This window comes from Moschus berezovskii, chromosome X (assembly GCF_049115385.1).
Source record: "Moschus berezovskii isolate FMDL1 chromosome X, NW_MosBer_1.0, whole genome shotgun sequence".
Classification (NCBI taxonomy): Eukaryota; Metazoa; Chordata; class Mammalia; order Artiodactyla; family Moschidae; genus Moschus; species Moschus berezovskii.
This window is the reverse complement of record NC_142488.1, coordinates 62,995,806-63,009,259: the sequence shown is the minus strand read 5'-3', so window position 1 is coordinate 63,009,259 and position 13,454 is coordinate 62,995,806. Positions and strand designations below refer to the sequence as shown.

The 13,454-nt window shown below is 49.2% G+C and overlaps 1 protein-coding gene across 5 annotated transcripts; it reads right to left on the bottom strand.

Moving 5' to 3' along the window:
- Positions 1 to 5,075: 5,075 nt before the first annotated feature.
- Positions 5,076 to 12,420, bottom strand: GJB1 (gap junction protein beta 1). Of its 5 annotated transcripts, none has more exons than XM_055393649.2 (2): positions 10,532 to 12,190; positions 5,076 to 6,815 (listed from the first exon to the last, which is right to left on the bottom strand). In XM_055393649.2, the coding sequence occupies exon 2, from the start codon at positions 6,797 to 6,799 to the stop codon at positions 5,945 to 5,947; it is 855 nt and encodes a 284-aa protein (XP_055249624.1). In that variant the 5' UTR covers positions 6,800 to 6,815; positions 10,532 to 12,190; the 3' UTR covers positions 5,076 to 5,944. The 5 variants fall into 5 exon arrangements, with proteins under 5 accessions (XP_055249624.1, XP_055249625.1, XP_055249621.1 ...); XM_055393650.2 differs by lacking the exon at positions 10,532 to 12,190 and adding an exon at positions 10,262 to 10,282; XM_055393646.2 differs by lacking the exon at positions 10,532 to 12,190 and adding an exon at positions 12,267 to 12,420 and having other exon boundaries at positions 5,077 to 6,815.
- Between the last annotated feature and the right edge of the window lie 1,034 nt (positions 12,421 to 13,454).

Genomic DNA, 13,454 nt, shown 5'->3' with positions numbered 1-13,454 from the left:
GACAGTTGCATAGAACTTACTATCAACTAGGTACTATTCTAAGTGTTTTTTATGTAATGAGTGCATTTGATCCTCACTGTAGCCCTGTGACAGACGTAATATTATTATCTCTATTTTACTGAAGAGGAAACTGAGGCATAGAGTGGCCAAGCAACTTGGCAAAGGTCACTATGCTGTACTGACTTTTCAGAGGGTCTTCAGTTGACATGGAGAACAGCTGTTCACCATCCTGAATAAATTACCCTTTCTCTTTGAAGTCCACTGTCAAATCGCTCTGCCTTTTCTTCCATAGTTCTCTGTCAACCTTAATGCATCAAGTTGTGCAAGGTCTGCCCTGACCTCAGTATCTCCAGGCTGCCTACTATGATGAATACAGAATTGCCTACAAGTCTAGTAGGAGCCAGGGCTTCCCAGGTGGTGTAGTGGTAAAGAATCCACCTGCTAATGCAGGAGATATAAGATACATGGGCTTGATCCCTGGGTCAGGAAGATCCTTTGGAGGAGGGTATGGCCACCCACTCCAGTATTCTTGCCTGGAGTATCTCATGGACAGAGGAGCCTGGCGGGCTATAGTCCTCAAGATTGCAAACAGTCGGACACAACTGAAGCAACTTAGCATGCACGCACACTAGTAGGGACCTAACTTTTAAAAAAGAGGCATACCTAGCTGTGACAGTGTTCAAACTCCTGTGTAAATTTCTACACATAGCATATGAGACCCTTCATGGCTGGCCCCAACCTGAATTGCCAATCTTATTTCCTATCACACCCTGAGCCCCATCCCAGGCATTCTTTGCTCTAGGACACACCCCACTCTTTCAAGACCCTGAGCCTTTGCACATGCCTATATCCTCTTTCCTACTGCGCTTAATTCAACAGACTAAGCACTTACTGTGTGCTAAGATTATGCAAGTAACTACCACATAGTGTGATAAGAACTCTAATTAACACACATTGCTACAATATCCTGCAGGAATTCAGAATGGGGGGAGGACTCCTTCTTTCTGAGGGGCTGAGGGGAGGGGGCAAGGAGAAGAGAGTTGAAGGTTTCATATAGGAACTGACCTTTGAGCTGAGTCTTCAATGATTAGGAGTCTGCCAGTCAAGGAAGGGGGAGGAAATCTCCAAATGGTCTTTGGCTCCTCAGTCTCGCCACACTCAGACATCAAGTCCTGGCTGGCATCAACCCTGCATCCAGAGTCTCTTACATTTGTGTCCTCTTACTCCTCCTGCTGTTGTCCGAGTCCCACAGGCCCCACTTGGGCTATTGCCACAGTCCCATGGCCAGTCATTCTTCCCCTCATTTTTCCGACCACCAATCCACTGTCTCTACAGCTGCCAGTGAGCTCGCACACTGCAAATCTGAAGGTGGCACTCCCCTACTCAAAACTCAACTGTAGAACAGTCTTAATGCCTTATAGTGACGTATAAGGCCCATTATTAGCAGGTCACAGTTTATCTGTCCTACCTCCCCTCTAGCCATTTCCCTCCTCAAATCCTTCATAGCAGATTGTTTGTCTAACTCTGAAGACAACACCACACACTTTCAGATACCTGCATGGTTTCTGCCCGCTTTATTCTCCCTCCCTAAAGTGCCCCAATCCTTTCCCCACCTGACAGGTTCAGACTGGCCTAGTCCAGGAATCAAAGGGAGCCTAGCTTGGTGGGCTTTTATAGCCCCTTCTCTCCCACAGGTCAGGTCTGGCATTTAAGTACTGTGGAATCAGTAAATGGAGCAAGCATTCCCCTCTAGCCACTACTGCGTGCACCCAGGCTATCTGATTGGGCGTCTGAATCAGTTCATGGTTGCCATGCCAATTCTCTATGGAGACTGAAGCCTGCTTTCAAATCCCAACTCAGCTGGCTGGGGCCTTGACTACTCTCCTAGTTCAACCAGTCCCTTCAGCCAGGAGCTGACTCTGTTCCTTTGCCCCCAGCTCCTGGTATCTCTGCACACACAGATGCTCTGAAAAGACCAGAAATGTCTCTAAGAAGTACTAGTACCACAAGAGAGAATGCCAGAAGCTTGTTACCAGGCCTTTTCTACCCTCAGATCACACCCCTTGAATATTTACCCTTAAATGGATCATACTCAAAAGAAGTTTGTGACATCTCCTGGACTTTGCTGTTTAGACTGCTGTCCATTCCCTGGGGCAACCCTACGTTGCCAAGTTCCTTCCACTAGCTCCAACCTGGCTGAACCAGCCTCACTCCTTTCTGGCTCATCGAGTTCTAGCATGCCCTAAGGCTGTGGTCTCAGCGCTGATGATCCTATCGTCCCTTACTTTTACAGTGTATAACCAGCTTTTGAACAAACCTTGTTTGAGTCTCACAAAAGCTCTGTGAAAGAGGTAGAGAGGTTATCATCAGCCTTACATTTCAGATGAGGAAGCTGAGACTCAGAGAGGATAAGTATGATGTTTCCAGGGGCTAGAAGTAGGTTTCCTATTTTCATTGCCATCTTCACTGCTATGGTTGCTCTACTGGGTGTCTTCTTTTTTTTTTTTTTTTGGTAAGGGGTAGGGAAGTGGAAGCATGCTATGGTCCAATGATTAAGTCTCAGTCTTCTAGTGAGCTTTTGTCCTTGGGCACCTTTACAAGTACCTTCTCAGATTTTTTTTTTTAATTGGAGGCTAATTATTTTACAATATTATATTGGTTGGTTTTGCCATACATTGACATGAATCCGCCCCGGGTGTACATGAGTTCCCCCTCCTGAACCCCCCTCCCACCTCCCTCCTCCCTTTATCCTCCCTCTGGGTCATCCCCGCACACCAGCCCCGAGCATCCTGTAACATGCATCGACCCTGAACTGGTGATTCGTTTCACATATGACAACATACATGTTTCAATGCCATTCTCCCATATTATCCCACCCTCACCCTCTCCCACAGAGTCCCAAAGACTGTTCTATACATCTGTGTCTCTTTTGCTGTCTCATATACAGGGTTATCATTTGCATCTTTCTAAATTCCATATATATGCATTAGTATACTATATTGGTGTTTTTCTTTCTGGCTTACTTCACTATGTATATACTGGGTGTCTTCTGTGTGGCGAGTACTAAGCCCCACTTGCCTCCTGTATAAGAAACCCTTACATGTTTGTGACATAATCTCAAATAAAACAGTCAGTCCTAGGGTTAGCCTGCTGTAGCCACCTCCCTCTTTGCTATATATATTGTGCAGACCAGCTCCCCTCAAACTTCCTTTGGCCTGCTCCCACCTTCCCAGGTACTCAGTGGTAAAGAATCTGCCTGCCAATGCACGAGATGTGAGTTCAGTTCCTGGGTTGGGAAGATCCCCTAGACGAAGAAATGGCAACCCACTCCAGTATTCTTGCCAGGAAAATCCTATGGGTAGAAGAGCCAGGCTATAGTCCGTGGGGTCGCAAAGAGTCAGACACGACTGAGCAACTGAGCACACATGCATGCACCTGTTTCACAACACACAAGAGTAAGTGTCCTTTTGACTGGAACACCCAGCCCAGTAGCTTTATTGTCCCACCACTGCCCCCTGGAGAGGAAAGTCTTGATCTGGAGATAGAACCCCTTTCCAAGGGGAATTCTTACAATCTGAAGAGAAACTAGATTTCTGAGGTGATAGATTTAACATTTCTCAACGTGGGAAGGGTATGAAGTTCCTTTGTTGAACCAGGATGGAATTTTAAAAAGAAAAACTTTCTCTCTTTGGCCTTTTGGACAGAAATGAGGTGCTGTTGTTTGTTGTGTTGTGTTGTGGAGGGAGAGGGAATGTATTTCAATAAGAAAAGAAATCTCCACTCACCGTGAGGGGATGGAGACCTCTCCTCTGACAATAGCTGTCGGTTTACTAAGGAAAAAGGAGATTTCTTGCAGGAAAGGAATGTCTCTCTTTTAAGAGAGGAGGAAACTCTCTTTCAGGATTGCAGAATGTGTGGGAAAGGAATACTTGTGCACTCCTTTCTTTTCTAAAGAAGAAACCTTCTTGAATGAGGAACACTCCCAGGCTTTCTGTCTGAAGGAAAAAGACTGTTTCTAGAGAACAATTCTGATAAGATTATGCCTGATTTTCTCTTCCTTTCTGACATACTTCCCACAGGGAGTCAGCATTCTCTGAAAGGGAGTAGCAAATATTTTTTTCTGTTAAGAGGTAGGGAGCTGAAGGGAGAAACCCACTGTGGGGGAAACTTTTACTCCTAGGGGCCATTGGTGAGGGCAGTGACTCTGCAACAGGGAACCCTCATGAGACTGGGGGAGACTTTGGGGAATCCATGGAGCCCAGAGTGTTAAAGGAAGCTTAGAAAGGTTCTGGGCCAGACCTTGTTTGCTCATAAGAAAGCTGAAGCTTGCAGAAGGGAATACCTTGCTACTAAGTAACAGAACCAAGACTCAAACCCAGCTTTATCAAGTGCCAGCCTGGAGCTCTTCCCACCACAGCCCAGGGAAAGAGGGGAGGTACCTGCTGCTTGGGTGAGTGATGCTGAGGAAATTGCTGCTGTGAAATGCTTAACCTGTGTTAGAGACATCTCTGGGGTGGGAGGCATTGATTCCTGAGGGAAGGAAACTGGGGAGAAGGGTAGAATTAGGGCTATATCTGAGAAAAGGAGTCAGAGTCCCTGTGCAGTCCAGTGGGTGGCTTGGAGAGCATCCCTAGGCAGTGAAGGCTGAGTTTTGAGGGAGGACAGGCCATATTTCCTCCCAGGAGTGCAGGGGACAGGCCTCGCCAAGGAGATGTATGCTACCCTCTCAGACTTGTGAACTTTCTCCATCATTTCCTGTCTCTCCAGAGGGAGTTGTCATTTTATTCTTTTTAAAATCAGAGGAAGGGGCCCAAGGAAATTATTTGAAGGCATGTAGATGTTTTATAATAGATAGTGGTCATGTTTACAAAACTGCACAAAATTACCCAAGCTCAATAAACTACATACTTAAAATGGATGAAAAAAATCAATTAGAGAAAGGGATGAGTGAATTAGAGTCCAATAAAGCTGTTATTTTAAAACGAGGGCAAAAGAAACAAAAACATAAAAATAACAAAATAACAAATAAAATAAAAAACACAAAAAACACAAAAATAAAGCTGTTATTTTAAAACGGGGGCAAACCAAACAAAAACAGGAGAGAATGGCTCTGGGCCTGGTTGGGCCTGGCCTGTGGGTAGTGGGATACGCGCGGCAGTCCCTCCTTGGCAGCTTCAGCTACTCAAATTGCTCTCTTTCTTTTCCCATTTCTTTCTTGATCAGCAAAAAGCCAAGGCCGGCTCATCCAGGGGGTGGTCAGAGATTGCAGGAGAAAGAACTTCACAAACACACAAGCCACCTCTTCGTTTACTGTAAAATCCTGTTTAATGTGTAACATTTCAGGCAGAGAGAGGCCTTGGGGACTAGAGGCAAAGGCATCCCTGACCAACCCCCACTCCAACTTATCTGCCTGCTTCTCTCTCCCTAGCTCCTCCACCCCAGACATGTCCTCCTTTTCCTCAGGGCCGGCAAGCACTGTTCCTCCTTTTCGTGCGTTTGCTACCCTCCCTTCCCCACCCACACATCCACAGCACCCTCCCTCCACTCCACTTGCCCACATCCCTCCCCACCGATGTGACTCCAGAAATAGGGTATCTGACAGCACGGGGTTAAGATTAGTTTCATAATTGGAGATGTTGTCAGAGCATCCCACCTCTGGTCCCCAGTGGTCCGAGGGAGAGGGAAGAGAAAGGGGTGCTGGCAACGAGAGCTGCCTGCGCCCCCGAAAGCCTTGAGTGCTGGCGTGGGTGGCCTCCAGCTCCCCACACCTTCAGGCCCTGAGGCAGAAGGCCCTGGGGAGGAAGGGAAGTAGGGAGGGAAGGAAAGTTTTGATGGAGCAACCCCTAGCAGGCAGAGGCCTATGCACCGGCAGGGGAGAAGGAGGGGCAGGCCTGGGGCAGGACAGGGGTGGGGGGCAGGATGGGAGGTTGCCTTGTCTGTGGCATCAGCAGGCCGAGCAGCGGTCACTCTTCTCGGCCAGCCCAGCCCCGGTGCCGGGGCTGCGGCGCAGTATGTCTTTCAGGGAGCCGTCCTGCTCACTCAGCAGCTTGTTGATCTCATTCTGCTTGTATTCAGGTGAGAGGCGATGGCCGAAGCCCCCCGAGCCCTTGCGGGAGGGTGGATTGGAGCGGCGCTGGGCTCGGCGGGCACAGGCCCGGAAGATGAGGTACACCACCTCGGCCACATTGAGGATGATGCAGATGCCTGAGGCGGCCAGCATGAAGACCGTGAAGATGGTTTTCTCCGTGGGGCGGGACACGAAGCAGTCCACTGTGTTGGGGCAGGGGTAGGCATCACACTTGACCAGCCGCACCATGGCATAGCCGGGGTAGAGCAGATAAAAGACATACATGAAAGCGGCCTCGAACAACAGCCGGAAGACCACGCTGATCACGTAGGTCCACCACAGTGTCCCTGAGATGTGGACCTTGTGCCTCTTCACCTCCTCCAGGTGCAGGGGGTCGCCGTGGCCCTCAAGTCGAAGCATTTTCTTTTCAATGTGCTGCTGGTGCGCCACGTGCATGGCCACGAGGAGAGCTGGGGTGGACACCAAGATGAGCTGCAGAGACCACAGACGCACGTGGGAAATGGGGAAAAAGTGGTCATAGCAGACACTGTTGCAGCCAGGCTGGAGGGTGTTGCAGATGAAGGAAGACTTCTCATCCCCCCACACGCTCTCGGCAGCCACCACCAGCACCATAATTCTGAAGATGAAGATGACAGAGAGCCAGACTCGGCCAATGGCAGTAGAATGCCGATTCACGCCGCTGAGCAAGGTGTACAAACCCGTCCAGTTCATCCTGCCTCATTCACGCCTGCAAAACAGGAGCCGCAGAACAAGCTGTCAGAAAGCTGGGGTGGAAAGCCGGGCTCCGTAACACTGCCTGCCACCTCCCCCCCCGACCCTTCCAAGAGCCAGTGACAAGAAAGGAAGAAGGAGAGTCATAGCTTTCCTCACCACCCGCTCTCCCATGCCAGCCTCTCCTCTTTCTTTTCCTCCTCACCCATTCACTTGATGACTTGACCTCCCTGAGCCCCATCTCTCTTCTCCACCTTCATCCAACATTCTCTCCTCTCCTGCCCTTCCTTGCCAGGCCCATCTTGTTCTGCCATCAGCCATCCTCTTTAGCTTCCCTTCCCCCAGCTCCTTAAGTCTGGACCCGAGCTAAAGGCAACAAAGCCCCGTTACCTTGGGGAGCGCCTATCCCTGAGGCCACCCAGACAGGTCCCCTATGGTCTCATGTCTATGCAGGGGGAGTGGTCCCTGGGTTCGCGCCTGCGTCCCAATTCATCACCGCCCGGTGCTGGGGAGTCATATGCTGCTTTATACCCAGTGTTTGCACAATGGGACCTTTGTGGGGCTCTGAACAACGCCCTTTAGAATTCAGATCAAACGCCCTGACTTCCGCCCACCCTACACACAGAGCACTTGTGTCCCAGCGCCGGACACCCAGCCTGCACCCACCTGTTCTGTGCCCGCCCGGTCCATCGCCGCACCCACCCCATAGCCCCACCAGAAGAATGGCCACAGCGGGGGTGGGGGAGAGATGGAACAAGGACAGGTGCATGTAAGATGGGACCCAGGGGAACCAGAAGCCTCTAGCCTAAGGCACTCTCCAATGACTCTGCTAGAAACTTAGATTCAGCAGGATTTTTCCTTACTTAAATCCCCTCCAGGATATGGGTGAGCCTGAGGTTAGGAAAAGGAGCTCACTTTTATCAAGCTAGGAACTGTGCTAAGTATTTTCCCATACATTCTTTCTTTTGACCCACTTAGCAAGCCTCTAAGGACTGCTACCCGTCTTTCCAGCTGAGGAAGCCGAAGCTCAGGTAAGTTAAGTAACTTACTTAAGTTCACACAGCTGAAGTGTCTGAGTAGGATGAAACACAAAAGTGTCTGAAGCAGAAGTCTAGGCTCTTTGCACGGTACAGTCTTTGTGCTTTTGCAGCTGGTGTTCCCCAAAGTGTAGGCTAGCTGTTAATGATGACAACAACAGCAACAGAAGCAAAGGCTACCCATAAGAAACAAGGAAGTTGCTAACCTGTGAATGCAGTCTGATCCCAAAGTCATGGAGCAAAGCCTGACCATCTCTCCTTGAGCCCATACAGAGGATGGCCAAGTGAGGACAAGCCAGAAGGAAAAAGCAAAAGTTAATCAAGCAAACCCAAGAAGGTTAGAAGATGGAAAAGATAAGAGCCACCTAGCCTTGTTTTTTTTTTTTTTTTTAATCTGCTATGACTTTGGGGTAAGTTAGCAAACTTGAGTCTGTGTGCACATCTATAAATGAGGTTCGTACCCAGTGTTACTGTGAGGTTCAGTGAAGCAACCTGGAAAAATTCTTAGCCCGGCTCCAATTTCATGGTTGGTGATCAAGGGAAGTAAAACCTTATCAGGAAGAGAAAACAATGTGGCTTGGGGGGAACTAAGTGGTTTGCCAAACCCAATAGCCCTCTTTTTTTCTTCCCAATGCTGTTGTTGACCTATAGTGTCTGTCTGAAATAGAACAGACCATTCCGTTGCTGCCTTGCCCCCGGGTCAAGTGTACATTGTAACTCCTGGTTTCCTGAGCTTGCCAGTTGCTCTAGGGAAGAAATTCCCCTCTATCTCTTAGGCAGGGGGAGAAGGCTTTCTTCTGCCTCCCACCTTGTCTGCCATTAAGTTGAAAAGAGATCATGCTGCAAGCCAGGAACTGCTGTGAGGACACAAGGCCTGAAGGCTGTGGCAAGTTCTGGGTAGTCCTTTCTGTTGTAGGGGGAAGGGGGAGGGTATCAGTAGCTAGAAAATTTTGTTGTTATTTAGTCATTAAGTCATGGTGGACTCTTTTGTGACCCATGGACTATAGCCAGCCATGGGTTGGGTTTTTCTGTCCATAGGTTTTTCCAGGCAAGAATACTGGAGCAGGTTGCCATTTTCTTCTCAGGGGATCGTCCCAACCTACAAATCGAACCTGGTTCTCTGCATCTCCTGCATTGGCAGACGGATTCTTTACCACTGAGCCAGCAGGGAAGCCCAAGAAAAGTTGGGGGAGCAGAATGAAAGAAACTAAGGGGCAAAGGGATAGTCTGAACAAGGTTTCTTCATACAGCTTTAAAAAAAGCTTCAGTCAGTTCATGCTGTGGGTCTAAACCGGTGCGGGAAAAGCAGGAACACAGGTGCCCTTTCTCCCAAGCCTGGGATTTTGAAGGCAGAGCTGGTACAGGAAGTACAATGGAAAGAAATGCTTTGTCCAATGAGACCTGTTAGAGTCAAAATAGGTGGTGGAGAAGCATATTGTTAAGAGTAACCATTTCCCAAGCCCTTGCTCTGTGCCAGGCCCTTTCACACAATCTCTTATAAACCTCAAAACAACCCTGAGAGGTAGGTGTTATTTGTAACCCTCATGTCACAGATGAGGAAACTGAGGTAGAGAAAGGTGAAGGGACTTATCTCAGTGTCACAAGGTTCATGTGATGAGTAGATGCCAGAGCTGGGATTTTTGAGCCAGATCAAGCTGACTCCCTGGTGGCTCAGTGGTAAAGAGTCTGCCTGCAGTGCAGGAGAGATGCGGGAGGCACAGGTTTGATCCCTGGGTCAGAAAGATCCCCTGGAGAAGGGAACGGCAACCCACTCCAGTATTCTTGCCTGGAGAATCCCACGGGCAGAGGAGCCTGGCGGGTTACAGCACATAGGGTCGCAAAGAGTCAGACACGACTTAGCGACTAACGCATATGCACACGCACACACACACACAGACACAAGCTGACTTCAGAGCCCATGTTCTTTCCCAGAAGCTTTGCTGCCTCAGATACAATTATCATTTTTCTTCCTATGAGTGCTTTTAAGAAACAGAGAGATTGAAGATTGGTCTGATTTATAGTCTCCTCTAGCCCTTCTCTTCTTTCCTATAACTGACAACTTTTCTCCTCTCCTCCCTTCCCAGAGCTTTCAGTTGCCTCCACATTTGTTCTGTTTCCCTGTCCTTACCTTTCTCTGGCTGCTTCCTCAAATCCCAAAGCGAACTTCAGCTGTTCTCTTCTCTCTGTCGTTTAGGGATGCCTCACAGACAGCCTGGCCACCCCTGAGTTTCTAGGTTCTTATAGCTCTCCACCTCCCATCTTCTTGAGCCCTCTGGGACATAGCCACGAGCTCCCTTTGGAGGCCCTAAGGACCCTTGTGTGAGCACTGAGATCTCAATTTTTGCTCTCCCTTTGGAAAGAGCTGATCCCTATGTCAACATCAGTACCTCAAGGGTTTCATTTCAAAAACATTCATGGGAGTTACCTGATTTTGAAATCCAAACTGTTTTTGTGACTTTGGGTTAAAGTCCAGGTGTTGCTATGCTCTGTGTTGCTCCAGGCATGTTTGGCTCCTGTGTTTAATTAGACAAGATTTCTCTGACCATGTCTGGCTCTGGACTTGTCCTCAGATCCAGATTTGCTCAAGCACTCAAGCACAGGTCAAAATCAGGAGATTGTCCTTAGTCCCTCCAACTAATATTATACCCATTTCTCAGATAGAGAAGGTGAGGCTCAGAGAAGTTAAACAACTTACCTCAATGACAACTGCACTTCTGCTAAATGGTAGAGTCGAATTTCAAATTTGTTTTCCTCTGACCTCAAAGTCTTTGTACCTTGGCAGCCTCTCTTCCTTTAAGGACACTGCATTCTGAGATTGATTAGATCTCAGAACTCAAAAAATGTTCTCAGCATTCCTTTCCACATGTGCCTGCATGCGTGTGTCTGCGTGTACACACACGCACGTTCAAGTCTATCTCTTTCTGCTCCTATCTCTTTCCTGTCCCTCCTTCCAACTATGGGAAATCCTTGTACTTTTTTGGTTTGGGAAAGAGGGGCCTGGCTTGGCTAAATGGGGTTACACTCAGCCTCAGACTCCATACTCCCTCCCCCATTTCACAGGCAGACTCTGGCAGGAAAAGACAGGGGGCTTTTTTTCAGATTTTCTTCTGAATTTCCAGCTGCCTTCATCAGTTTGGTGTGGCTAAGACCAAACCCCTCCATCCCTCTCCCTCTTCACCTGCTTCTCTTCCCTGCCTCCACCCTGTGGTTCCACAGCACCTCAGTAACTTGCACTGTTCCCTCCACACTGTCATATGTATTCTGTGGCCAGGCTTGCGTCAGGGCCAGTCTAGCTCATTCCAGTTTTCTCCTTCTCTCACTCTGTCATGATCTTTCCACAGAGCTCCTGGTCATATCAGCTCCCTTCCTCACTGTTTGGACTATACCCTTTTACTCCTCCATCAACTATCTGACTTCCCGTTGCTCTCTACTTGGCCTTATTATAGCAGCCACCACTTAGGGAATACCTATTCTGTGCTAGGAATAGTCTGTTCCTTAACTCTTACCCTCACAACAAACCTGTGCGCTGTGAGTTATTATCTTCAATTCACAGACAAGGCAATGGAGGCTCAAAGAAGCTAAGTAATTTATCACACAGCTGGTAAGTCAGTGCTGGAACTCAGATTAGGGCTCATGTTGGCCCCTCATTAAAGCCTGGGTCCCTTCCCCATTGCTCTGCTGCGTCCTCCTCTATACTTCTCTCCATTCAAACACATCTTGTCTCTATTCTCTCCTCATCTCATTTTCTAAGTCCATGCATTCTGCCGTGCCTTTCCCAACAGCTGGAACAACTTTCAAACAGCAAGGGGGCTACCTATCCTTTAGATCTGCCAGTCATCAGTTACTCCAAGCTCAGCTTGAGTCTCCCTGCCTCCCTCAAGAAAATGGAAATGCATGCTCCCAAATCTTGGCCTGGTTGGCTGGTCCTCTGTGCCTGCCGAGTGCACTGTATTCATCCACCCGCAGCCCCTATGCTGGTTGCACGCCTGGTCAGCCTTCTAATCAGGGAAGGAAAACAGCACCTGGCAGTGCCCAGCGACCCCCACTGAACCCTAACCCTGTGTGGCACTAAATGTCTTAAAGATATAAACTTGGCCACCCTGAGCCTGGGCCCCCTCCAGTCTTTCTGGGGATTTGACCCTGTGGGGATGAGGGTGATTCTTGACTGGGCAAAAAAGAGTGAGAGCAGAAGCAACACTGAGCCTGGGAAAAGCATGAGTTGGGGGCTACAGAGCGAGACTAAGCAAGCCTGGCACCTGGGTAAGAGGTGCCTCAGTCTAGCTCAGAGGGAAACACAGAAGGGATCTAAGTGGCTGAATGCTGAGCCCAGGAGAAGGCAAGACCCAAGCCTCTCCCCAACCCCCCACTTCTGCCCTCCTGGGCCATACCAGCCCCTGGGCCCACGTCCCTCAGCCCCACAGCTTCCTCACCTGGCTGCTGCTGCCCTTTCCCAGGGAATGTCTGCAGGCGTGTCTGCACTATGTCACTAGGTACTGTCAGCCCAGTCCAGGGGAGGGACAAAGAGCCCAGGGCTGGAGCCAGATATGGCCCACAGCCCAAGAGGAACCAGACAAACATTAACCAGCCCTACCTCCTCCCTCACACAATCATTAAATAAGATTGATCCCCTGAACTCCCGGTGACTTTGGAGAGACACATCACATAGCCTGACGTTACTGCCCCATCCCAGAGGAAGAAAGGCATCTTCGTTACCCATGTATGCGTGTTTAGCCCAATCTGGGAGACAGAACTGGACCTGGGCCTCAGCCTTCAGCCTTCCCCCACCTGCTGGCCATAGGTAGATCTGGTGTGTGGACGAGCTACAGAGAGGGCTCCTGCACTGGGTGCCATCCCTTCCAGCTCCCAGCCTTGAAAATGCTGACTATGAGGAGAGAAAAAACAGCCATGGGCAATGGCTACTGGCCCCTTGAGGCCAAAGTGAGAGATGGCAGGGGTTCCCCCACGTGGCAGTACTGGGGCCCTCTTGGGCCGCCTGCTTATTGCCCATGCCCTAAGTGGCTAGGGATGAACCAAAGTGTTTCCAGTCCCAGCCCACAACCCCCAAACCTCTTCCAAATTGCCTTCTACCTTCGGAGCCAAGGCAGTTGAGCCACAGAATGTACCCTGTGCAGCAACAGATCTTGGCAATCATTAAGGTAAACAGAGAATGTCAACCATTAACTGAGAGATAAGTCCAGTTTGAAGAACAGTTTACCTGAAGACCCTGCTAATTCTGTGGCCCGGATGGCAGTGAAGAAATAACTGAAGTCAGCTTCACTGGTTCCCTGCCTTCTCTTCACTCCAGCCCGAGCTCACTGCCAGGAAGAGAGCCAGAACCCCGGCTTCCCTTGGCCATACCCGGGCATATAGGTACATCAATTGATAAGTCTTTACTGGACACCTGTTGAGTACCCAGTACTGGTTACATGCCAGAGGCAGATGGCAAAAGAGGGGAGAACATTCTAGCTGTTCTTAAGGAATTTACCAACTTCCTGAGGAAATGAGACTAAGACTCAAAAGTTGCCAGGAAAATGTCAGTGTATGTTCAGTTATGTGGTTCTAACTTAGACTGCTGAGGGAGTTTGAAGAAGGGGAAGTGAAGTGCAAGTTGCTCAGTC

Excerpts from the sequence above, each read along its gene's own strand:
- GJB1 (XM_055393646.2), bottom strand. The coding sequence starts at position 6,799 with ATGAACTGGACGGGTTTGTACACCTTGCTCAGCGGCGTGAATCGGCAT.